The sequence below is a fragment of the Limanda limanda genome, chromosome 22 (assembly GCF_963576545.1).
Source record: "Limanda limanda chromosome 22, fLimLim1.1, whole genome shotgun sequence".
NCBI lineage: Eukaryota > Metazoa > Chordata > Actinopteri > Pleuronectiformes > Pleuronectidae > Limanda > Limanda limanda.
The window spans coordinates 1853562-1881465 of record NC_083657.1 but is presented as its reverse complement, the minus strand read 5'-3'; the positions used below and the strand labels follow the sequence as shown (position 1 = coordinate 1881465).

The window sequence follows — 27904 nt, the reverse complement described above, 5'->3', positions numbered from 1 at the left end:
CGGGGCAACTGTTAAGACGACAAAGCGGCGAAATGTGAAGAGACACTTCAGTACGTGTCACACAAGCTTCCATGCTAACTACCCACCTGGCAGCGCACTACGGACAGAAAAAGCCCGTGACTTAAAGGAGCTTTGGGCAAACAACAGTCTTTCTTCACGAGGCCGGTGATAAAATCACAAAGAGCAACTGAAGCTTTGTGTAGAGCTGCACATTGTTTGATAAAGAACAAGAAAACCTTTTCGGACGGGGAGGTCTTGAAAGAAGCAATGATGATAGTTGCAAACACTGTGTTCAAAGACGAGAAGAATGGTCCCGATGCCATCTCCGCTCTCTCCGATGTCCAACTGGGGGCAAGTACGATGGTTAGAAGAGTGTCGGCTATGTCCGAAAACTTGACGGAGCAGCTGGACCAGGAACTGGTTAAGTGCAGGTGGTATCGCATCCAGTGCGACGAGTCCGTGGACAACACCAGTACAGCTCAGATGATGATGATTATCCGAATGGTGATTGATGATTTCTCCACAAAAGAAGAAGTCCTGACTAGGGCTGGGCAAGTTAACTCGTTTTAATCGAGTTAACTCAAGTGATGAGTTAACTCGATTGTTTATCCGCCAATTATTTTCTTTTTTCCTGTTCTGCAGCAGTCAGCAACAGACTTTCACAAAATAAAAGCCTGACTTTCACAATAAAACAATAAATAATCAAACCTGAGTGAATGCGAGATAAAATAATTAATCGAGTTAACTCATCACTTGAGTTAACTCCATTGAAACGAGTTAACTTGCCCAGCCCTAGTCCTGACACTTCTGCCCCTGAAGACAACAACGAGGGGAATTGACATCTACAACACGGTGAAGAGGTTCTTCGTGGAGAAAAAGGTATCATTGGAAAAGCTGGTGTCGGTGACAACAGACGGGGCTCCCTCCATGACGGGCCGGCATGCAGGCTGCATTGCACAATGCAAAGGTGACCCAGACTTCCCAACATTTCTACATTACCACTGCATCATTCACCAGCAGGCGCTATGTGCAAAAAGTAACCGGCTTTGATCATGTGATGACTCCTGTCGTGAAGATCATAAATGGCATCCGCTCCAAAGCCAAACGACACCGGACATTCAAGGTGCTATTGGAGGAGCTGTCAGCTGAGTATGGTGACCTGTTACTACACACAGAAATCCGATGGCTCAGCAGAGGACGAATTTTGCAGCGTTTTTTTGTCACTTTTGGGCGAAATCCAACAGTTCATGCAATCGAAAGGGGAAGACGCCTGGCTGCTGGACGACACTGAGTGGATACTTGACCTTGCATTTTTAACGGACATCACTGGGAAACTGAACCATTTGAACTGTGAGCTGCAAGGCAAAGGTAAGACTGTCGCTGACATGATAAGTGATGGAAACGCATTAAGAGCTAAGATGAACCTTTTCTCTTATTTACAGAGAAATAAAGTGCTGCACTTTCCCTCCGTACAGTCAGTGTTGATATTAAAGTTGCTTGCCTCTTTGAGTCCACCTGTCACTGTGAATCAGCCTTTTCTGACATGAACTTCCTCAATAACAAACACAGACCACGACTTACTGATGCACATCTACAAGACTCACTCAGAACTGCAGTATGAAATTACACAACAGATTACAGGACATTGGTGAACAGGATGCAATGCCAGGCTTCCCACTAACAGACATCTGCAGACAAAGAAAGAGATAACGTGTTTTCATTGAAATGACAACATTAAACTCAAATATTGCACAAAAATGTGAAAAATAATTTGTTCAAAAAGTGTAACAGATATTATGATTTGTTAAAAATGCCTCAGATTTGGTGATTAGTACTTATGTAATAGGATTCATTTAAAAATGTGAAAGAGTTGATCTTACATAACTGATCATTTGTATAAACCTGGGACAGAGTTCATGATTTGTTCAAACATTTTACAATGGTAGTGGTATGTACAAACGAGACATGATTTAAAGATATGACAGTTGATGATTTCCTACATTTTTTTAGAAGTGATAATTTGTAAAGAAAAATATATCAGGTTTGATTTTGAGCAAAGTAGTACAAACACACAGTTGTACAAATGTGCTTATTCATACGAAACTGTCTAGAAAGATATTAACAGAAATTTCAGAACTGTGATACCTCTGACTTTCAAATGTTGAAACAGATTATCAGAAATATATGGTGCCTGTTTTAATATATCTGTTTCCTACCATCACTGTTGTGGAAATCATTGTTAATAATTATTGTGAGGAATAATTAACATTGACGTGATCAGACAGTCTCCTCACATATATTATTATTATTATTATTAAAAGTTGATCCGTGCAACTTTGTTATTCAGGAAGTTTGTATCGAACAAGTAGCCCTTCGTACTACTCAGTACCTTTGAAGTAGCTCTCAGTCTCAAAAAAGGTTGGTGACCCCTGCTTTAAAGGGATATTTACTGAACTGTGTAGACTGCTGCAATGAGTTCAAACCTTCAAATCTATATAGATATAAAAATATATTTCTAGAGAGAAAGTCCCTTTTGCATCCAGCTGTTAGTTTTCACACTGGTGGTTTTATCTTCTCTGCACGTTTGTATTTTCAGCCACTGTCACTTCAGTGTCACCTGCTAAGCTAAGCTAAGCTAAGAACAACAATCGACAACAAACTCACATTTGAAGCCGACGCTGATGCTGTTTGTTTAAAGGTCCACCAGCGATAAACGTCTATCACCAGGGGAGAAGGTTTAATGTGGATTCTGCTCACAGATCTATAGAATCCAAACAAGATGAAAGACTTTGAGACGTAAGAACTCATCCGTCCCTGCGACCGTCGGCCTCATTAAAGCGTCATGTGATCTACACGCCCTTATGTACATGTGCGTTGTGTGTATAGAATTATTACTTTCCTTTATTCTCTGCTGGCTGTAACACAAACGGACTCTTGGGGATAATAAAGCTGATCTTGAGCTGCTGCTTCACTCTATTTCATGTGACGTCATTATCTGGTTTCTCTGACGTCCAGCAGGTTGTTGGTTTGATTCCCCTGATCTCTTACTTCTCTGTGTGTGAAATCATCCACTTTTATTCTGCACTTTCACCTTTTTGCCATTAATTGCAAAAGGTCTTAAATCCATGATGCCATAAACACACACAGAACCACTAACACACCGGTGCATGAAGGGATTTTTTCATGTTCATAGTATTTCACATGAAATGTGAAGCTGGCATCTGCAACACGTTTTACACATTTCCATAGAAGCACATTTCTTTATTTCTTCATGACTTTTCATATTCATGATTAGCTAAAGTGAGATTTCTGGGGTTTATTTACTTGAATATTCTTTGTACTGGTGATAAAGTGTTTGTGTACAGTTAATGATTTGACCATTTTATTTTACTCATATGATTCATTCATATATCAATGTGTAAAGTGGAGCTCTGACTGTGTCGTCCCACTGAACTGAAACACAACTGAACGAAATGCAATAAGACAATGTCCAACTGACTCCATTTTATTTACCCATTAAACATGGAACCTTAGACATCATCACAACAATTTAATTTTTACTTTTAACCAAACAGACACCACCAGAAATCCTGTTTTTATTTCCACGTCATCTTCTGATGTGAATTTTGACTTATAGCTGCATATTTGAACGGCGTATACAAAGCTCTCCTGGAAGTAGTTTTCTGCTGTAGAAAGATACGATCAGGTGTTCGTGCATTGAGGAGGAAGTGGAGCTGAATTTCATAACTTGATTGTGACTCAGCGTCACCTCAACTTCTTCAAACCAGGTTCTGCTGTGACTAAGCAGGAGTCAGAATCTTATCACACGGTCTCCAGGCATCAAAAGGCTTTTTACATTTAACTACACTTCTATTTGTAGTTTGGGTAAAAGTGAATGTGATGAATTCAAAGTACTGCTGCACATGGTTCTTGTGATGTTCTTCTTCACACTGTGGTTGAAGGTGATCACCAGCATTTCACACATCATAGATACATGCTCTTTAAAAGTCTGCATTTTAAGGATTACACAAAAACTACTGAACCAATATCCACAAAACGGCAGAAGGATGGAACCAAGAACCTATTGAGTTTGGTGCAGAAACGGACAAAGGGGCAGGAAGTCGTTCACTTTGTTTAAAATGAACATGTTGGACTTTTCCACCAGTTTCCCAGTGAAAGATTCCCATTTAGAGAACTGGTATATTAGTGTTTGCAGATTGATTGAACTGGACTGTCGGGGCTCGGCGGAGGCACTCAGAGGGAAATTCTACATCTTGTGTCATTCTAGTGTTTATGAATTAAGTCAACACACTAATGTCAGATTATTTGCTTGCCTGTAAATCAGTAATAATATAGACGTCTTTGGAATTAGAATTAGAATTAAAGGACACATAGTGCGTGCGTTTTAACATCTGATTGCATGTTTCCCGTCAGATAACGTTGTTTCCTGTCATCAAAATGTCACAACATGAAATGATCATAATCTACAAAGATATTTTAAACTGAAGACATATTTGAGGCAATACTCCTTTTCTTTTTTACTGCATTAAATTTCCATCGTTGCTATCCCCATTATTTCAGATATCATATAATTCCAAATATCCAGTAACTATCAGGACGACAGTTCTGTCTGGTGCAGGGACGTGTGCTGATTTCTATCACGGTGGCTCGACAGCAACAGAATATAAAAGTACAGTATATAAAGGCTAGATGTCTCGTCTGCGTTGCCGGCCAACGGAGAGGAACGTCACCACATGGCGGCCATCTTGCTACGGGGCAGCTCGCTCACCCATAACATTGTGTTGGTAGTGGTAAATAACCATGTTAAAATGTTATTTTCTAAAAAAAAAAAAATAATGTATGCAGTGTCATAACTACATCTCTGATGTTTATAACAAACCAGATCGTTTAAAAATCGGTTGAAAATTGAGCAAGTTATGGTTATTTACCACGACCAACACAATGTTATGGGTGAGCGAGATGCCCCGTAGCAAGACGGCCGCCATGTGGTGACGTCTTGCTCCGTCGAACGAGACATCTAGCCTTTATATATGATATCTATGGTGTGAGGCTCCTGTGAGGAAGGAAACTGACCCAGGAAACAGAAGTGCACCAACACCTCCCTCTCTCATGTTGATAAGAGATGTGTTCCGCTGATTCTCCACCTGTCTTGAAGTGTGTCTGAGTGGCGCTGCTGGATGGGACCATGGGGAACTCTTTGCTCCGGGTGCTGTCCTTATTCTGTGAGTATCAGAAACTTTTATTCTATGAATGCAAGATGTTTATTAGATGTTTGTCCAACCACAGCAACAGCTGCTGGAACTGAAATGTCTTTATCTATTTGCTGAGGTAACCCGCCGCATGTATTCTGTTACATGCACTTTAATAACTTTTATTTGAGACTAAATTGTGGTTGTTGGAGAACCGTTAGAAAGTGGAAATTATATTTTCCTTAAATTTATTATTTGATGCCCGACAGATGAAAAAATACCAATTTTATACCTGATTCATTGATTCATTTGCAAAAAGATAATTCGATATAAGAAAAGATGATTTAAAAAAACAAATCAAACATTGTGATGTTCTCATGGGAATTATAGACTTTAAAGTTACAGGCTGTGAATATTGTCCCGATGATTATCAGAGAAACAATCATCTGATCCACATGAATTCAAATAAATGGATCAAACTCAGTAGATCACTGATAATTTAACTTCTTTGATTCATTGAGTTATTGATTCTCAAGACATTTCATACTTTTGTACAATTTCTTTGATGGGTAGTTTTAATACTACTGCTCATACTCGCTTCTACAATATAACAGTACTTACTAACAGACTTATTACTAGAGTCTGTCCTGTGTTTGATTATTTACCTGGTTTATTAATGTCTGATGAGATACCAATGTTTCTTTCAGTGCTGAATACACTCCTCTCCTGTGGACACACTGAATGTGAGTCAGCTCTTTTCTTTATTGATCTCTATCTTTATTAATATGTATATTTCATCCCATTTTTCTTCATGTATGTTACTAAGATCAGTGAGTATATGAATGAACTGCAAACTTATAGAACAAAACTCTGATTTGTATATCCTCTAACTATGTTTGTGCGGGGGGGGGGGGGGGGAGATGCTGTGCTGACCAAGTAAAGCACTTCACAATAACTGGGACAGTAGAAACATGAAGTAGCAGGCTTTCATGACTGGCTACGATGAAAACAGAACCAGTCAGCAGCAATATTAACCAGTTCTCTCTGTTGGTTTGATATTTGTGTTTGAATGTTCAGTGTCCAACAGAAGCTTTGTCGTGCTGCAACACAACTGGACTCAGATATTCAGCGGAGAGACGATCTCTGTCAGGTGTGAGATCCAGGGAGGAGGAGACACCCAGTGGGAATATGAATGGAGGACAACAAGCTCCCACCAACCAGTCACTGGTCCAGACACAGCTCCCACACACAGTGAATACAGGCTGGGCACTGCCTCTGTTTTCCACAGTGGAGAGTACTGGTGTAAGGCCAGAGCGGACTGGTATTCCTCAACAGAGTGGAGTGAGGCCTTCCAGCTGAGAGTAACACGTACGTCCAATCATCTTTCAAAACCTCCACGAGGACGTTAGTCTTCACCTCTTTCTATTGGTTGTTCTTGGCAGGATTACGTAAAAACTACTAAACCTATTTCCCCAGAAAGCATCTGGGTGTGGACCTGAACTGGTCCACATGTAAACATGCTAATGTGGCCCAAGTACCTTAAAACCAACCTGGGTCTTTCTGGCTCACATCAGGTGCTGTAGGCAAAGTGTGATCTGGATGTGGACCTCAAGTGGTCCATGAATGGTGAACATGGCTCAAACAGCACATAACACATGGGGGCCTAACCCTATCCCTTGTGGTTGACACACGGTATTGCTCCGGCTCATCTGTGGCCCGGCTCTGGCAAACAGCAGTGGACTGCCCCAGTGCCATCACTCCATGAGGTGTGTGGGCTGGAGGCCAGTGTGACAGTGTGGGACACATCTGGTTCAGAAGCATTGAGCTATGTGGGGATCAATGAACCTTTTACATGTTGAGATTCATCATTAGACCTTTTTGTCTTATATATTCTACGATCAGAACTTTGTCCTCTACTGAGTGAAAATTTGCTTCATACCCTTTAATCTTTTTTCTCATTTAATTTGTCTTTCATTTTCTCTCACGGACTTTGAAAGCCGATAAACCCAGGCCCAGGCTGACTGCCGATAACACAACCATCACAGGAAAGGGAAGCGTAGCACTGAGCTGCTCTGTGGAGAACGCGTCTGAGTGGAGATACGACTGGTTCAGAAGAACCTCAGCCTCCTCTGCAGCTCAGATCCTAAGTTATAATGAAACAGATGATGGAATCAGCATCTCAGAGGAAGGCATCTACAGCTGCAGAGGACGGAGAGGAGACACAACCTTCCTCACAGAGGACAGCAACCGAGTCACAATAGAGAACAGAGGTAAGAGTCAGTTTAGAAATCCAAAGACTAGTTACCTCCGCTGTGGAGGTTATATTCTGTCCCTGGACGTTTCTTTCTTTATTTGTTTGTTAGCAGGATTACGCAAAAGCTACCGGATGGATTTCCACGAAACTTGGGACAGAACCAATGAAATTTAGATGGAATCCAAACATCCAGACTTTCTTTAACTTTTACTGAGCAACAGCGCCCTCTGCAGCCACATGTGATATTTTTTAATAACTTCAGAGTGTTTCGAACTGATCACAGTTGTTGTGCAATAATGGTTAGGAGTGATACCATGAGATGGTGTGCCTTAAGGCATTCAATATATATTTATAATATTTTGTTATCAAAATAAAATATAAAACAATAATATTTAAAATATTAATATTAAATCATAACTTTAGTTTGTTAAAGTTACCTCGGGGCACCACCCTTCAAAGGAAAATAGACAATTTATTGATTAAGATCAGTCTCATTTAGATGGAGTTCAATTAGAAATCTCAATATTTACTATTAAAGATTATACAATGAACAGTGAAGGTTTATGGAATTCTTGACAGTGTAGAGGTTGGCAAAATTCACTTATGCAACATTAATGAAAGAACATTTGTGAAAGAAAAACATTTATTATGAATATAATAAAGTATAAAAAACACAAATTACTAACATGTATTAACTAAACAAAGATGTGTATGGGAGTGTGTCTATGTAAATCAGGTTGCTCTCAAAATGGTGGCTTGCCAAAAGAGTAACACCTTACCGTTGGCTTTTAAGATAGCGCACCCCCCCCCCCCCCCCGTTCTACAGAAGTGGTTTTACAACTGGTAGCAGGCGAAGAGTTAAATGAGGTGAAGACTATGCGTGTGTCTGTGTACATGTTAATCAGAGATTGAAAGGGTCAGAGAGATCTTGTGAAGAGCATATCTAACATTTAACTTTCAAATATCTTATAAACACAATATCACAACATATATCACACTTATAAACACCACACAGAATCAAATAAACAGTCTTGCTTAGCGTAGTATAATTATTAAGCCCAGATTATGTTACCAGTCTGAGGGAAAGGGAAAAAGAAGTTGCAGTCCAGTTCGCAATTCGGTGAAGTCTCCGGTTGGTCGTAAGGTTTCTGCTCCCGCGGTTCTGTTGAGCTGTGATGCTCTTGCTTGTTGAATCTTACCTACAGGACATCGAGTCGCTGCTAGGACTTTGTAGAGCTTGATATGAGAGGCGGTTTCCTTGAGAAGATGAGCTGGAAGCTGCAACTCTGCGTTCCTCTCGTTGGATGCAAACAGAAGGGGTGAGCTGGAGAAATCAGGTTTCTCCTCTCGCCGATGCAGGAAGAAAGGCCGGCAGCCTCACTCCTTGAAGAGTTATGGAAAGAGATAGAAGAGGGGGAGAAGTCTCCATGTATTGGCCCGGTGACCTCACAGGTCATGGGGCCAGGGTGACCAATTGGAGTTGACCCTGGTGGCTTTTCACACCTCTGTGTGAAGTTGCAGATACAATGAAACCTGCGGCTTCCTGTGAGATTGAGTTCGGGAGGCTTCTTCAGAACAAAAGGCCATGCTTGTTTCCAGGCTTTGACCACATGTAGGCCGAAAAGGACGCCCGTGGTTCCTTAAAAAACATTTCCCAACACAGTTCAGCTTCACTCTCCAGCTGCAGCTTGTTGAGACAGGTTGTGACTCTCAGTCAGTTCTTCTCTCAGGAGATGGAACCCACTCACCAGAGTCACAGAGAACAGACGCTCAGGGAGAGAAGGAGGAAACTTTCTCCTTATTAAGGCAGAGAATCATTACATTAACTTGGAAGCTGCTGTTTTAAGGTTAAAAAGTTGCATAGTGTTTTGCTTTAAGATTGTGTGATTCTTTTTTGATTCATTCCCCTGATGAAAAGATGAGAGGACTGGTATCTGTACAGTTTGGTGGAGGGAGGAGCTGTACTGAGCCCTTCTACTTTCTTCTGTTCTCTGTTTCTATTTGTGATCAGTTTCCCACAAGGCGTCTGTGGCCCTGCAGCCTGACTGGTCTCTGGTCTTCAGCGGTGAGACGATCACTGTCCGGTGTGAGGTCCCTGCAGATGTACCAGCTGAGTGGGAGTATGAATGGACCAAACCCAACTCAACTAGGGTTCCAACACACAATGAATACAGGATTGTCAATGCGTCCTCGTCCGACAGTGGAAGCTACAGGTGTTTGGCTAAAGACAAGAAGAACTTGAATTCCACGACCGAGTGGAGCGACGACATCACATTAACAGTTTCTGGTGAGAAAGAGTTTTGAGAAACTGGCAAATGTCTCCTTCAGTTTATGTTCATATTCGCTGATGAAAAATAGAGTACAACAAAAAAGTAACAAGGGATGCATCGATTCAAAAGCTGAACATCTTACCGATATTTCTCTTGTTGTTGCGATCAGCCTATTGGCGAGTAAGATGACGTTCACCGATGTTTAGATGTTATTCTCATCTGGGAGGAAACAAGTGCTGTTCAGAATCCAGCAATTTGGTTAATGTACGGAACGGCTGTGGCTAACTTGTGGCTCTGATGTGGCAAACAGGTGGTATAATCTGGACCAAACCATTCTGTACTTTTGCTTTTACTGCTGTTTTAGTTTGTAGACTGCAGAAGACTGAAGGAGATACATGTTCTACTCATTTCATTCAACTCTCATGAAATGGACTAAATGCAAAAGTGTTTTAAACATTAACAGAAATACCAGCGGCGAACCTGAGTGCTGACCACAGAGCCTTTCCAGTAGGGGGCAGTGTGCTCCTGACCTGCTCCGTGGGCCCAGCATCACCCGGATGGAAGTATTATTGGTTCAGAGGTGAGAAAACCTCGGAGCCCCTGACGGATGAGGATTTCAAGTCCCATGGACAAAGTGCTAGTGCCTCAAGTGAAGGACTGTACTGGTGCAGAGGAGGAAGAGGAGATCCAGTTCACTACACCCAGTACAGTAACTCAGTCAGGATTCATGGAATCGGTGAGTGAGGAGAGAATCCATTCTGCGTTCATGACTGTTTGTTGAGATGACGTAAAGGTTGATGCTGATACAAGCTGTTATTCTGTCTTTACTGGTGAATATGAACAGTCCACAACAGAGCTGCTGTGACTCTTCAACCCAACTGGCCGAACAGATACAGAGGAGAAGCCGTCACCCTGAGGTGTGAGATCCAGGGAGGAGACTCTGAGTGGGAGTATGAATGGACAGCAACCAGCTCACAGGCACCTCCCAACACAAAGGAGTTCAGGATCAGTCTGGGGTCAGATCTGAGCGGCAGCTACTGGTGTCAGGGCCGACTGAAAGGTGCACGGCAGAACTCCACAGGATGGAGTGTTCCCCTCACCTTGTCTAACGGTGAGTCAAGTCATATTCAGTATTAAAATATAGGTGTTAAAGTTTAAATATTACAAAGTTTATATGTGTTCAATGCACATGTACAAAAGAGAAGCCAAAATATCCTGGATACCAGCCATCTTTCACTTTTCAGGTCATTTAGAGCCAGAGTCTGTGAAATCATGATGGAGGTGTGGAGCTGGGTATCGAGGTCCCGCCCATACATGTGCTCGACCAATCACGAGTCAGAGTCAGCTGTCAATCAGGGCGTTTCACTGTTTTTATATCATCAAATAACTAATTAAAACCAAACTGATCAGAAACATGAACACGTGAACAAACTGAAATGAAAGAAACCATGGTTGACATGTACTGCAGGCAGCCACCAGGGGGCGGTGTTATAGTTTGGCTTCACTTTTGGGGGCAGTCATGTCGACGGCTGAATGTGAAGCATCCAGAAACTGCATTGGTTCCAAAATGAAACAAACATGAAGACGTGTTTTTGTTGTGACGATGTTCCGTTTCAGCGGCTGCACCACCACCTGTCGTCACTGTGTCTCCGTCATGGCTGACTCCTGGAGCCTCCGTGACTCTCACCTGTGGGGGGGGTCCACATCCCACTGCAGGGTGGAGGTTCTACTGGTACCGAGCTGACCCCATTAGTTTGGATCAAGTCCCAAGATGTCAACAGTCAATTCCATATTGGTGGAGTGATGTTCACGTTCCTGAGTTCAGTTATGAGCTGCTCCCAGGAAGCGACGGAGGAACTGAACAAAACTCCTTCGTCATCCAAGGCCTGACGGAGTCAGCAGGTTATGCATGTCGAGCTGGAAGAGGAGACCCCGTGTTTTACACTGAGTACAGTGAGACAAAGTGGGTGTGGTCTGGAGGTGAGTTTGTTTCTTTCTCTTGAAGCAGATGTTGTCCCTTCAGTCGCTCAGTTACTTGGGGAACTTTACTTTGGCTGGTTCCTCCAGGTGATTCACTTTTAGAGGTCAAAGGTCAAAGGTCAAGACAGATACAGGGTTAGAGAGACAATCTGAAGCTTATATTGATCAGAGAATCATTCCCCAAAATCTAATGTCACATGAATTATTCTTTGTGTTCATCCTGTAGGACTGACCTGAAGTTGACATTATTTATGATCATATGCTCGGACTGACATCATCATGATGTCACTGTGATGTCACTGTGATGTCACTGTGATGTCAACAAACGATTTCGTCCTTCTAACGTTTCTCCTGTAAAATGATGCAAAGCCTAAAATGACACCTTTAATATGGAAACATTTCAAATGTATTCTGGTAATATTATGACCTTATTCCCAAAAACAAGATGTGACTGAGATGGAGTCTCTGCTGATGGCTTCACGTTTTTAATGCTCAACTAATTTAAACCATTAGTTTCTGTTTCACACTTCATGTCACGTTTTTCAGATTCCAATTCGTCAGTGTCTCTCACAGTGAGGCCGGACTCAGTGCAACACTTCTATGATGACGCGACCCGTCTGACTTGCAAGGGAAACTCTGATAAACTGAGATTGTGGATGTTTACTAGAGACGAAGTACGAGTGTTAGAGTGCAAGTCTCAGGAGAGGAGCTTCACATGGAAAATGAAATATTTTCATTCTGGAGTTGTCTGGTGTGGATCTGGATCAGAGATCAGCAACGCAGTCAACATCTCTACAGGTTGTAGTTTTTCATTGAATCTATTCACACTGTGCATGTTTCCAACATCCCATAATGTGATTTAAAGGTAGAGTAACTGAAAGTGGGGAGCACTGCCTCCCTTCACTGCTCCTGCAGGAGCTGCACCCCCCACATGTACCAAGCTGCATCACATCAAACATGATCTCTGGATGAAATTCACCTTCTTTATTTACACAACCACACGTTCAACGCCCAGAATCAGCTGTGAGAGTGTGTCCGTCTGCGTTAAACAAGCAGACATCACGTGACTGTGTGGACGCCACAGCCCACAGCGCCACCCGGAGGCTGTTTCCCTCTCTCTACTCAAGAGGGAGCTCTTTTGGTTGGAGAGCAGGACTTATATTTTTTTTTAAACTTTTTATTTTGAATTTTGAACAGAAAGAAATAAAGGGAAAAAAAAAAAAAAAAAAAAAAAAAAAAAAAACAAACAAAAAAAAACATACAACACACTCATGGGTGTAACAGTATATGGTCACATTCTTCTCAATACATCGAAGTACAGTGTCACACTATTCCAGGCACAGTGCATACATAATCCATTTTTCCCAACGTTCAACACATTTCTCCAATTCCAATCTTAAAATATAAGTCAGTCTCTCCATACAGTAAACTTCTTTCACTATCCCCCTCCACTGGTGCAATGTTGGGGGGTCAGTTTGGAGCCATCTTCGGGTTATAGCCTTTCTACCACATGCCAAGAGAATCTTTAGCAGGTATTTGTATTTGTGAGGGATAAATTCTGGTATTTTACCTAGATACAAAGTAGTAAAAGAGTAGTCTACTTTAATTCCCATCATCTTACATATTTCATTAGTTACTTCCCTCCAATATGGTTGAATTCTTTGACAAGCCCAAAAGATATGAAAATGATTGGCCATAATGGCTCCACATTGTCTCCAACAAAGCCCCGGACTCTGAGAGCCTGATTGCAAAGCCGTTATTTTAGGAGTGATAAAAAACCTCACAACATTCTTCCAACCAAACTCTCTTAATGATCTTGAGTTTGCAGTGGTTGCTTGTGTCTCACATATCTCCATCCAGGACTCATCTGATATTTCTGTACCAGACTCCTTTTCCCATTTTTGTTTGATGTATAACGTAGAGTGATTTTTGGAGGTTTGTATACTTTCATATATTCGTGAGATCAGTTTTTTAATGTTGTTTTTTTCATATGCTTCATGGAATATAGAGATCAGGTTATATTCTTTCCCCTTTTTGATTTGTGATATTTTATTAAAGTAGTCTCTGGCTTGTAGGTATCTAAAAAAATTGCATTTTTCCAATCCAAATGAGTTAGAAATTGCCTTATAACTCTGAAATTTACCGTTAGAAGTGAGTGAACAAAAGGATGTGATGCCTCTCCTAATCCACTGTTTAAAGCTCCTGTCCAGTCTCGCAGGTTCAAACTCTGGATCATATGCTACCCAATTCAAGACCCTGGCCTGTTTCTCTAACTGCAATTTCCTCAACATCCTAAACCACAGTTTAACCGTGAATAGGGTCCATTGATTCAAGCTGTTATAATTCTTTTCTGCTTGGCTTTTGTTTCCTAATATTGATTGTATTGGAATATCTGTCTGTGTAATTTCCAAAGACTTCCATTTAGATTCATAATTTGGTGTACACCAGTATACTAAGGGTTTCAATTGTGCAGCATGATAATAGGCCTGTAAGCATGGTAGAGCTCTCCCTCCCCTCTCCTTCTTCAGCTGCAGTGTCTTGAACTGTACCCTTGGTCTTTTACCGTTCCAAATAAACCTTGAAATCCACCCGTCCCATTCATCAAATTGTTTGGGTGGTATCTCCAGGGGTAAGGACTGGAAGAGGTAAAGAAATCGTGGCAACACATTCATTTTGATTATTTCTATTCTATTGCTCATATCCAGCGGGAGCATCGTCCATCTAGAGATGTCTGATTTTACCGCTTTGTTGATGGGGCCATAATTCATTTCAGAAAGCTTCGACATATCTTTTGGTAGATTTATTCCTAGATATTTTATTGTGGAAGAGTCCCATTTAAAGTTGTACTTCTTTTTTATATCTGGATGGGGAGTATAATTAAATGTAAGGGTTTGAGTTTTTGAAGTATTTAGCTTATATCCAGAGTATGAGTTGTAAGTCTTTAATAGACACATCAATCTGGGGATGCTCGAGTCAGGGGTTGTGATAAAGAGCAGGACATCATCCGCAAACATACAAATTTTATGTTCCTCTCCTCTAATAGTTATCCCCTTTATCTCAGGATCCTCTCTAATTGCTTGGGCCAAAGGTTCAATAAATAAGGCAAACAAGGTCGGGCTCAGGGGACATCCCTGGCGTGTCCCTCTTTCTAGGCGAATAGTTTGTGACAGGTTTCCATTTATCCTAATCCTGGCTGTTGGAGAGGAGTATAACGATTTAATACATGTGATGAAGCAGTCCTTAAAGCCAAATCTTGCAAGTACCCTATACAAATATTCCCAACCTACTGAGTCGAAAGCCTTTTCGGCATCTAGACTAACCAACATTGCACCAATTTTGGCCGAAGTAACATGACTCATCACCTGTAATGTTCTCCTTAAATTATCCTGTGTCTGTCTATTTAGTACAAAGCCTGTTTGGTCCAAATCTATTAGCTCCGGGATAATAGCTTCCAGCCTTTTAGATAGGACTGAGGCAAATAGTTTATAGTCTACATTGAGTACTGATATCGGTCTATATGAGCTGCATTCCTTTTTATCTTTACCTTCTTTTGGGATGACAGAAATGACTGCTTCCTTCCATGACTGTGGGGCTTCTCCTGTTCTCAAAGTGTGGTTAAAGCAGTTAAGCAGCATAGGTGTTATTTGTGTTCTAAATGTTTTGTACCATTCAGACGAATATCCATCTGCACCAGGAGCTTTATTAGTTTTCAATCTTGAGATGGCTTTATTCAGTTCTTCTAGCTTTATCTCAGCCATAATTTCTTTATTCTGTTTTTCTCCTATGGATGGTAGGTCCAGCGAACTTAGAAACGTCTCTATTATTGTGGTATCGGCTCTGGTTGGTTGAGTGTACAAGTCCTTATAATATAATTCAAAAGAGCGTTGGATGTCTTCTAGATTACCGCTCATATTTTTTGTCATAGGGTTCCTAATTTTATATATTGTATTCTTTTCCTGTTGTTTTCGTATCCTCCAAGAAAGGAGTTTCATAGCCCTCGATCCTGTCTCATAGTACTTTTGTTTGGTAAATTTAAGTTGTTTTTCAATTTCCTCATCATATATACCATTTATATCTTGTTTGATTTTATTTATTTTAATTAATATTTGAGGATCTTTTTGTTCTGTATGTCTAATCTCTAGTGACTTAAGTTCCTCTTGTAATTCGTTAAGTCTTTTCTGTTTTTCTTTTTTCCGTGAGGCCGTAAGTGCAATTATTTTACCTCGAATTACAGCCTTTGCTGCATCCCACAAAGTATTAGGAGACACTTCTCCATTATCATTATACTGTAGGTATGTTTCAAATTCCTGCTGGATCTGTTTCTGTACTGCTTTGTCATTTAAAATGCTTGTGTTAAGCCTCCAAAGTGTATTTTTCCGTTGGTTGTTTAAATATAAGGTTAAATATACGCCTGAATGATCAGATACGTCTCTAATCCCTATCTCACAATCTCTGACCCTATGCCAGTCTGATTTATACATAAATAAGTAATCAATCCGTGAGTAAACAGAATGACAAGGGGAGTAATATGTAAATTGTTTTTCTATGGGATGGGACTCTCTCCACACATCAATCAGGCCCAGTTGTGTAAGCATTCGCTGAACCAAGATGGCATTTGGGCTTTTCTTTTGGCGTTGGTTAGATGTATCTAATTTTGGTTGAAGTTGGATGTTAAAGTCACCACCAAGAATCAGGGTTCCCTGTGTTTCCTTTACCATCAATTCGAATATTTTCTTAAAAAAAGATTTGTTACTCCCTGGGGGAGCATACACATTAAATAAAGTTACTGCTTCATTATCTAATTTGCCTTTTACTAAGACAAATCTCCCTTCATTATCTTTCACCTGAGAAATAAATTCAAAATTTACTGCATTGGGGATCAGTATGGCCACACCTCTCCTCCGGCCTGATTTATGAAATGAATAATAGGTATTTTGAAACCCAAGCTTTTTTAATTTTTCATGTTCAGAAGAAGAGAGATGTGTCTCCTGCCAATATATTATCTGCTGCTTTTCTCGCTTCATTTTTGCAATAATTTTACTCCTTTTTATCGGATTATGCAGCCCATTGACGTTCAGTGTGACTACTTTATACTCCTGACGATGCATATCTTTTTCCAAACTGTGTTAATTTGTGTGACATTACCCATGATAACAAGAACAACGAACAGTGAACAATGAACTAGAAAAACAGAAAAAAAAGACTTCCAAGTCCGAAGTTCCAATAAAGCTTCAAAATGAGAGGAAATCCTCGCGTCCATCGAGGGCCTCTCTGTGTCAGAGATGGTACTCTGCACCGGTAACATTTAAAACAGCTCCCAACAATCGGTAAAAAGTTCAAACCTGTCCAGCTCTGTGAGAAACGATAGTCAGTGTCTTAGTAGCTCACCCACAGACGCTTCACTCTGCAGCGTCAGATGTTCCCGGAGTGGCGCGCTGAAAGCTCCGTAGTTTCTCCCTTATCCGTCCGCGATCCACCGCCCGTCCGGATCGATTTGCACCCGCTTTCTCCCACGTCGATAATCTCCGTTGTTTCTCCCCGGTAGGGTCCGGCTCTATCTCATTTTCCAGAGTGATTCCTCTCTTCTTCAGGTCCTTTGCAGCCTCCGCCGCGCTCTCGTAGATCCGGGTGCCGCTGTCAAAAAACACCTTCAATTTAGCTGGATGTGGCGTCTGGAAGCGGATACCCTTGGCTTTGAGCTCTCTCAGCATTCCCGCGTATGCCTTTCTCTTTTTCAAGATCTCGGGAGGGTAATCTTGGTCGAAATAGATCCTTTTCCCCTCATATCGAACGACTTTTTTCTTCCATGCTGTGTGCAGCACCTGCTCTTTCACTCTGAACTCGAGGAAGCAAATCACCAGTGATCTTGGCGGAGCGCCTTGGGGAGGTTTTGGAGCCAGTGCCCGGTGGCAGCGCTGTATTCCGAGGTCCATGTCCGCTACCGGCATGCCGACTTCTGATTTTATTAGCTTGGTCACAAACGCCGACAGATCGGGCCCCTCAGACTCTTCCGGTATTCCGTGTATACGGAGGTTGTTTCGGCGTGAGCGTGCTTCTAATTCGGTTAATTTAGCCTGCAAAGTCTCTTGGGTCTCTAATGCCTGGATGAGAGCCTCCCTCGCAGCTTCATCCCTGTCTTCGATATCAGATATACGTTGTTCTACCTCCGCAACTTTGGCTACAGTAGCATTTAGCTCGCTAGTAGCTTCTTCAAGTTTCTGGTTGATTTCTCCTTTAAACTCGTTCAGTTCCTTCTTCATGTCGTTGCGAAGAGAGCGTCGGAATTCACTCATTTCACTTTTTAGATCTGACCTGAGTGCCCGAATCTCGTTGTAGATAGCCTGCATGTTCGGGTTAGCTACTTCTTCATCAGCGCCGCCATTGTCCTCATTGCCGTCTTCGTCTTCATATGTTTCGTCGGATGTCGCCGATTTATCACGTTTTGAGCTTGGTTTAAGTTTAGTCTTTCTTTGCTTCTCCCCTTCCATGGTTAATATCAGTACTTTTTTTTATCAGTAGGGTTTTTCTAAGGGGATTATATCACACCGGGTGGGAGCGAGATTTTCAAGCAGCCATCAGGTTCAGCGCCACCGGAAGTCTTCAGAGCAGGACTTATTGATGTCCCATTCAGATTTAGTGATGCTCTCACTCTAAACCCTGCGCTCACACTCAACTCTCCCCTGCTTGAGCTCAGACGTCCTGCTCTTGAAGCCAGAGCTGTGTATTGAAACCAGATGTTTTTCCAGCGCACACACAACGTACAGCTCATGGACCTGAGGAGCAGGATTTAACTAAAAGTGCATTGAATGACTTTGGCTCCACTTTAACATCTAATATTTAGACTCATGCTGTCTATATACGAGCTGAATTATCAGGTTGTTCACATTGATGATGGTTTTTTTAACTGTTTACAGTTGACCATGATGTTATCCTGGAGAGCCCTGCCCATCCTGTGACTGAGGGACAGTCCGTTACTCTCAGCTGCTCATTGTTCACAAGACCAAACCTCGATTCCAACATCTCTTTCTACAAAAATGATGAACTCCTCCAAAGTGATGTCAGAAGGGAACTGGAAATCTCAGCTGTGTCAAAGTCAGATGAAGGTTTCTACAAGTGTGGACGTTCAGGAAGCTTCTCAGCGGAGAGTTGGATGTCAGTAAAATGTGAGTGTGATCAATATGAGGTAGAAAAGGAGTCTCCAGGTTGAGAAGTAGATTCAAAACTTTTCTACTCAGTATTTTCACTGAGACGGTTTCTAAACACCAGCTCCACTTGCTCAATACACTTATAAAATCTTTTGTTACCCAGATACCAGCCATCTTTCACTTTTCATCTCATTTAGAGCCAGAGTCTGTGAAATCATGATGGAGGTGTGGAGCTGGGTATCGAGGTCCCGCCCATACATGTGCTCGACCAATCACCAGTCAGAGTCAGCTGTCAATCAGGGCGTTTCACTGTTTTTATATCATCAAATAACTAATTAAATCCAAACTGATCAGAAACATGAACACGTGAACAAACTCAAAAGAAAGAAACCATGGTTGACATGTACTGCAGGCAGCCACCAGGGGGCGGTGTTATAGTTTGGCTTCACTTTTGGGGGCAGTCATGTCGACGGCTGAATGTGAAGCATCCAGAAACTGCATTGGTTCCAAAATGAAACAAACATGAAGACTTGTTTTTGTTGTGACGATGTTCAGTTTCAGCGGCTGCACCACCACCTGTCGTCACTGTGTCTCCGTCATGGCTGACTCCTGGAGCCTCCGGGACTCTCACCTGTGGGGGGGGTCCACATCCCACTGCAGGGTGGAGGTTCTACTGGTACCGAGCTGACCCCATTAGTTTGGATCAAGTCCCCAGATGTAAACAGTCAATTCGATATGGGTGGAGTGAAATGCACATTCCTGAGAAGTTCAGTTATGAGCTGCTCCCAGGAAGCGACGGAGGAACTGAACAAAACTCCTTCGTCATCCAAGGCCTGACGGAGTCAGCAGGTTATGCATGTCGAGCTGGAAGAGGAGACCCCGTGTTTTACACTGAGTACAGTGAGACAACGTGGGTGTGGTCTGGAGGTGAGTTTGTTTCTTTCTCTTGAAGCAGATGTTGTCCCTTCAGTCGCTCAGTTACTTGGGGAACTTTACTTTGGCTGGTTCCTCCAGGTGATTCACTTTTAGAGGTCATAGGTCAAAGGTCAAGACAGATACAGGGTTAGAGAGACAATCTGAAGCTTATATTGATCAGAGAATCATTCCCCAAAATCTAATGTCACATGAAGTTATTCTTTGTGTGCATCCTGTAGGACTGACCTGAAGTTGACATTATTCATGATCATATGCTGGGACTGACATCATCATGATGTCACTGTGATGTCACTGTGATGTCACTGTGATGTCAACAAACGATGTCGTCCTTCTGACGTTTCCTCTGTAAAATGACGCAAAGCCTAAAATGACACCTTTAATATGGAAACATTACAAATGTATTCTGGTAATATTATGACCTTATTCCCAAAAACAAGATGTGACTGAGATGGAGTCTCTGCTGATGGCTTCACGTTTTTAATGCTCAACTAATTTAAACCATTAGTTTCTGTTTCACTCTTCATGTCACGTTTTTCAGATTCCAATTCGTCAGTGTCTCTCACACTGAGTCCGGACTCAGTGCAGCACTTCTATGATGACGTGATCCGTCTGACCTGCAAGGGAAACTCTGATAAGTGGAGATTGTGGATGTTTACTAGAGACAAAGTACTAATGTCAGAGTGCAAGTATCAGGAGAGAATCACAAGCTTCACATGGAAAATGAAATATTTTCCTTCTGGAGTTTTCTGGTGTGGATCTGGATCAGAGATCAGCAACGCACTCAACATCTCTACAGGTTGTAGTTTTTCATTGAATCTATTCACACTGTGCATGTTTCCAACATCCCATAATGTGATTTAAAGGTAGAGTAACTGAAAGTGGGGAGCACTGCCTCCCTTCACTGCTCCTGCAGGAGCTGCACCCCCCACATGTACCAAGCTGCATCACATCAAACATGATCTCTGGATGAAATTCACCTTCTTTATTTACACAAACCACACGTTCAACGCCCAGAATCAGCTGTGAGAGTGTGTCCGTCTGCGTTAAACAAGCAGACATCACGTGACTGTGTGGACGCCACAGCCCACAGCGCCACCCGGAGGCTGTTTCCCTCTCTCTACTCAAGAGGGAGCTCTTTTGGTTGGAGAGCAGGACTTATTGATGTCACATTCAGATTTAGTGATGCTCTCACTCTAAACCCTGCGCTCACACTCAACTCTCCCCTGCTTGAGCTCAGACGTCCTGCTCTTGAAGCCAGGGCTGTGTATTGAAACCAGATGTTTTTCCAGCGCACACACAACGTACAGCTCATGGACCTGAGGAGCAGGATTTAACTAAAAGTGCATTGAATGACTTTGGCTCCACTTTAACATCTAATATTTAGACTCATGCTGTCTATATACGAGCTGAATTATCAGGTTGTTCACATTGATGATGGTTTTTTTAACTGTTTACAGTTCTAAATTATGTTGTCCTGGAGAGCCCTGCCCATCCTGTGACTGAGGGACAGTCCGTTACTCTCAGCTGCTCATGGTTCGGACCAAACCTCGATTCCAACATCTCTTTCTACAAAAATGATGAACTCCTCCAAAGTGATGTCAGAAGGGAACTGGAAATCTCAGCTGTGTCAAAGTCAGATGAAGGTTTCTACAAGTGTGGACGTTCAGGAAGCTTCTCAGCGGAGAGTTGGATGTCAGTAAAATGTGAGTGTGATCAATATGAGGTAGAAAAGGAGTCTCCAGGTTGAGAAGTAGATTCAAAACTTTTCTACTCAGTATTTTCACTGAGACGGTTTCTAAACACCAGGTCCACTTGCTCATTACACTTATAAAACCTTTTGTTACCCAGATACCAGCCATCTTTCACTTTTCATCTCATTTAGAGGCAGAGTCTGTGAAATCATGATGGAGGTGTGGAGCTGGGTATCGAGGTCCCGCCCATACATGTGCTCGACCAATCACGAGTCAGAGTCAGCTGTCAATCAGGACGTTTCACTGTTTTTATATCATCAAATAACTAATTAAATCCAAACTGATCAGAAACATGAACACGTGAACAAACTCAAAAGAAAGAAACCATGGTTGACATGTACTGCAGGCAGCCATCAGGGGGCGGTGTTATAGTTTGGCTTCACTTTTGGGGGCAGTCATGTCGACGGCTGAATGTGAATAATCCAGAAACTGCATTGGTTCCAAAATGAAACAAACATGAAGACTTGTTTTTGTTGTGACGATGTTCCGTTTCAGCGGCTGCACCACCACCTGTCGTCACTGTGTCTCCGTCATGGCTGACTCCTGGAGCCTCCGTGACTCTCACCTGTGGGGGGGGTCCACATCCCACTGCAGGGTGGAGGTTCTACTGGTACCGAGCTGACTCCATTAGTTTGGATCAAGTCCCCAGATGTAAACAGTCAATTCGATATGGGTGGAGTGAAATGCACATTCCTGAGAAGTTCGGTTATGAGCTGCTCCCAGGAAGCGACGGAGGAACTGAACAAAACTCCTTCGTCATCCAAGGCCTGACGGAGTCAGCAGGTTATGCATGTCGAGCTGGAAGAGGAGACCCCGTGTTTTACACTGAGTACAGTGAGACAAAGTGGGTGTGGTCTGGAGGTGAGTTTGTTTCTTTCTCTTGAAGCAGATGTTGTCCCTTCAGTCGGTCAGTTACTTGGGGAACTTTAGATTAGATTAGATTAGATTTCTTTATTTATCCACACAACGGGGAAATTCACTTGTTACAGCAAAAAAGAGAAAAACAGAATTTAAATAACAGTGCCGAAGCAACAATAAAAAAGAAAGATCAAAATATATACACTACTAAACTACACATAATGAGAGTAAAAATATACAGAAAACAAAAACAAAAAACAACCTGCAAAACAGACACTGTGCAAAAGCAGGTACTGGGGAGAAAGTGGAATGATGTAAGTGTTATTGTAATGAAAACAAAAGTATTATAAGTAATATTGCAACAGTAGTGACCATGATACAGAAAAAATAATTAAAAGTAAGTGACCATAATATAAATAATACTACAAGATAGTATAAAGGAAAATATAAATATTGCAATGTAACCATTATAAGTGACCATGATATAAATATAGATGTAAAGTGTTGAATATTATTGTGCATGGTAGTGATCTGAGTAAAAAAAATAAATAAATAAGAAAAATAAAAATACAAATACAGCTATGGTGAGAGGTTGAGTGGAGATAAAGATAATAGACAGGGACTAGAACATTATCAGGTGGTGCTGGTGTTGTAGAGCCTGACTGCAGCCGGGATGAAGGACCTGCGGAACCTCTCCTTCTTACACCGTGGGTGTAACAGTCTGCTGCTGAAGGAGCTGCTCAGGGACCCCACATTGTCATGTAGGGGGTGAGAGGTGTTGCCCATGATGGACGCCAGCTTGGCTAACATCCTTCTGTCCCCCACTTCCTCAATGGAGTCCAGAGGACAGTCCAGGACAGAGCTCGCTCTTCTTATCAGTCTGTTGAGCCTGCTCCTGTCTCTGTCCGTGCTACCCCCCCTCCAGCAAACCACAGCGTAGAAGATGGCTGAGGCCACCACAGAGTCATAAAAAGTCCTGAGGAGAGCCCTGCACACTCCGAAGGACCTCAGCCTCCTCAGCAGGTGGAGGCGGCTCTGGCCCTTCTTATAGAGGGCATGTGTGTTGTCGGACCAGTCCAGTTTGTTGTTGAGGTGAACACCCAGGAATTTGTAGTTCTCCACCACCTCTATGTCCAATCCCTGGATGTTCACTGGTGTTAAGTTGGATGCTTTTTTCCGGAAGTTCACGATCATCTCCTTCATCTTGCTGGTGTTCAGCTGAAGCTGGTTGAGCTCACTCCAGCTGACGAAGTCTGTGATGACCGCCCTGTACTCCAGGTCATTCCCCTCAGGAACACATCCAACGATGGCTGTGGCATCAGAGAACTTCTGGATGTGGCAGTGGGTGGTGTTGTGGGTGAAGTCGGAGGTGTAGAGGGTGAAGAGGAAAGGGGAGAGCACCGTACCCTGAGGGGCACCTGTGCTGCAGAGCACCACGTCAGACACACAGTGATGGAGCCTCACATACTGTGGTCTCTTGGTGAGGTAATCCGTTGTCCATGCAGCCAGGTGTTGGTCCACTCCCACGTTCTCCATCTTCACTTTGAGCAGTGAAGGCTGGATGGTGTTGAATGCACTTGAGAAGTCAAAAAACATGACCCTCACAGTGTTCCTGCTGTCCTCCAGGTGTAGCAGGGATCTGTGCAGCAGGTAGGTAACTGAGTCATCCACCCCAATCCCAGGCTGGTAAGCAAACTGCAGGGGGTCCAGCTGTGAGCCCACCAGCAGTCGTAGGTGTCTCAGGATAATCCTCTCCATCGTCTTCATCAGGTGAGAAGTCAGGGCAACTGGCCTGAAGTGGTTAGGCTCCTTGGGGCGCGGCGTCTTCGGCACCGGGACCACACAGGAGGTCTTCCACAGGGCTGGGACTTTCTCCAGGCTCAGGCTTAGGTTGAACAAATGCCTGATCACACCACAGAGCTGGTCAGCACAGTCCTTGAGCAGTCTTGGGCTGATACCATCCGGGCCCGGGGCCTTCCTTGCCTTGATCTTCTTGAGTTGGCTTCTCACCTGATCATCTGTTATAGAGAGGGGGGTGGAGGATGATTGGGGTGGGGGTGTGGGGGTGAGGAGTGGTGAGAGTCTCAAGGGGGGATGATGATCTGGAGATGGGGTGGGGGTTGGCTGGTGGGGGTCAGGTGTCGAAGGTGGCAGGCTGAGGAGGGGAGGGGGGGCTGGCCAGGAGAGGTGTGAAGAGGGGGCAGGGGGGGGGATTCAAATCTATTGAAGAACAGATTCAGTTCATCTGCCCAGTCCTTGTCCCCGCTGGGTTGTTGTCTTCCCACACCTTTTCCGTGGCCTGCGATGGTCTGCAGCCCTCTCCAGACGTCCCTGGCGTTGTTCTGCTCCAGCCGCTTCTCCAGTTTCTTCCTGTAGCTGTCCTTCCCCTTCCTGATCATCAGCCGGAGTTCCTTCTGGACTCTGCGCAGCTCCTCTTTGTCCCCCGAACTGAAGACCCTCTTCTTCTCGCTCAGCAGGGCCTTTATCTCGGGGGTCACCCAGGGTTTGTTGTTGGGAAAACACCGTACCAGCTTGGAGGGCACAGTGTTCTCCTCGCAGAAGTTAATATAATCCGTGATGCAGTGGGTCATGCTGTCAATGTCAGTGCCATGGGGGCTGCAGAGTGCCTCCCAGTCTGTAGTCTCGAAGCAGTCTCTGAGCCTGGCACTGGTCTCCTCGGACCACTCCTTAACAGTCCTCTTCACAGGTCGTTGTTTATTCACCACAGGGGTGTAGTCCGTGACGAGGTGAACGAGGTTGTGATCCGAGCGACCAAGCGGGGGGAGGGGGGATGAGGTGTATGCATCCTTGATGTTTGCATACATTAGGTCCAAAGTTTTATTGTCTCTAGTGTGGCAGTTCACGTACTGGGTGAAGGTGGGAAGAGCAGAGGACAGAGGGGCATGGTTGAAGTCACCGGAGATGAGGAGGAGGGCTTGGGGGTGCTGGCTTTGAAGATGCGAGATAACTGTGTGGATCCGATCTGAAGCTACAGCAGCGACCGCCGAGGGGGGGGTGTACACAGTCACAACAATAACATGTGAAAACTCCCTCGGGAGATAGTATGGCCGCATGCTGACCGCTAACAGCTCCAAATCTCTGGTGCAGAGCATCTCCTTCACGCTGGTGTGTGCCGGGTGGCACCATCTATCGTTAACCAACACAGCGATCCCACCTCCTTTCTTCTTACCGCACTCCGTTGCTTTTCGGTCCGCTCGTACGAGTTGGAAGCCGTCCAGATTTACGTGTGAGTCCGGAGAAAGTTCAGTCAGCCACGTCTCTGTGAAGCACATGAGGCTGCATTCCCTGTATTCCCTCTGCAGACGGGTCAGCGCCGTCAACTCTTCCATCTTGTTTGGGAGAGATCTTACATTCCCCATGACGACAGACGGTAAACATGGTTTAAACCGTCTTTTCCGCTCCCTGCGCTTCACTCCCGCTCTGCATCCTCTTCTCCTCCTCCGTAACTCCTCGGGGATCTCCGGCCGCTCCGCGCAGAGAAGGGGTGTGTGGCGCAGGCCCAACAGCTGATCCCGGGTGTAAACAATGGAGCCGTGGTTGAATGGGGAGCCGTGGTCGAGTGAGTTTCCCACAGCCACACCAAAAAGTGCCGAAAACAGCAAGGAGCAAACTACGAATGTTAAAATGTGAACATCCATAGCTGCGCACTTGCTTAAAGTGTCAATGTAGTAAAAAAAAACAACAACAAAAATACACTAAAAACACTATTTACACACTAAAAGAGGTACGAAAAGTGAGAGCTGCTGTAACAGGCTGCCACTCACGCAGCGCCATCAGGGGACTTTGGCTGGTTCCTCCAGGTGATTCACTTTCAGAGGTCATAGGTCAAAGGTCAAGACAGATACAGGGTTAGAGAGACAATCTGAAGCTTATATTGATCAGAGAATCATTCCCCAAAATCTAAAGTCACATGAAATTATTCTTTGTGTTCATCCTGTAGGACTGACCTGAAGTTGATATTATTTATGATCATATGCTCGGACTGACATCATCATGATGTCACTGTGATGTCACTGTGACATCATCATGATGTCACTGTGATGTCAACAAACGATGTCGTCCTTCTAACGTTTCTCCTGTAAAATGATGCAAAGCCTAAAATGACACCTTTAATCTGGAAACTTTACAAATGTATTCTGGTAATATTATGACCTTATTCCCAAAAACAAGATGTGACTGAGATGGAGTCTCTGCTGATGGCTTCACGTCTTTAATGCTCAACTAATTTAAACCATTAGTTTCTGTTTCACTCTTCATGTCACGTTTTTCAGATTCCTATTCGTCAGTGTCTCTCACAGTGAGTCCGGACTCAGTGCAGCACCACTATGATGACACGATCCATCTGACCTGCAAGGGAAACTCTGATAAACTGAGATTGTGGATGTTTTCTAGAGACCAAGTAGAATTGGTAGAGTGCAGCTCTCAGGAGAGAATCACAAGCTTCACATGGACCATGGATTATCTTCCTTCTGGAGTTTTCTGGTGTGGATCTGGATCAGAGATCAGCAACGCAGTCAACATCTCTACAGGTTGTAGTTTTTCATTGAATCTATTCACACTGTTCATGTTTCCAACATCCCATAATGTGATTTAAAGGTAGAGTAACTGAAAGTGGGGAGCACTGCCTCCCTTCACTGCTCCTGCAGGAGCTGCACCCCCCACATGTACCAAGGTGCATCACATCCAACATGATCTCTGGATGAAATTCACCTTCTTTATTTACACAACCACACGTTCAACGCCCAGAATCAGCTGTGAGAGTGTGTCCGTCTGCGTTAAACAAGCAGACATCACGTGACTGTGTGGACGCCACAGCCCACAGCGCCACCCGGAGGCTGTTTCCCTCTCTCTACTCAAGAGGGAGCTCTTTTGGTTGGAGAGCAGGACTTAGTGATGTCACATTCAGATTTAGTGATGCTCTCACTCTAAACCCTGCGCTCACACTCAACTCTCCCCTGCTTGAGCTCAGACGTCCTGCTCTTGAAGCCAGGGCTGTGTATTGAAACCAGATGTTTTTCCAGCGCACACACAACGTACAGCTCATGGACGTTAGGAGCAGAGTTTAACTAAAAGTGCATTGAATGACTTTGGCTCCACTTTAACATCTAATATTTAGACTCATGCTGTTTATATACGAGCTGAATTATCAGGTTGTTCACATTGATGATGGTTTTTTTAACTGTTTACAGTTTACCATGATGTTCTCCTGGAGAGCCCTGCCCGTCCTGTGACTGAGGGACAGTCCGTTACTCTCAACTGCTCATGGCTCGGACCAAACCTCGATTCCAACTTCACTTTCTACAAAAATGATGAACTCCTCCAAAGTGATGTCAGAAGGGAACTGGAAATCTCAGCTGTGTCAAAGTCAGATGAAGGTTTCTACAAGTGTGAACATTCAGGAAGCTTCTCACGGGAGAGTTGGATGTCAGTAAAATGTGAGTGTGATCAATATGAGGTAGAAAAGGAGTCTCCAGGTTGA

At 43.4% G+C, this 27904-nt stretch overlaps 1 protein-coding gene across 1 annotated transcript; it reads left to right on the top strand.

Moving 5' to 3' along the window:
- Nucleotides 1-270: 270 nt before the first annotated feature.
- On the top strand, nt 271-27904 carry LOC132996251 (uncharacterized). The gene is made up of 13 exons (XM_061066594.1): nt 271-504; nt 820-879; nt 1076-1154; nt 6249-6578; nt 7208-7480; nt 9476-9751; nt 10282-10470; nt 10579-10845; nt 11352-11714; nt 19415-19786; nt 20334-20591; nt 22042-22407; nt 27615-27904. Exons 1-13 carry the CDS (start codon nt 271-273, stop codon nt 27902-27904), a joined length of 3357 nt encoding a protein of 1118 aa, XP_060922577.1.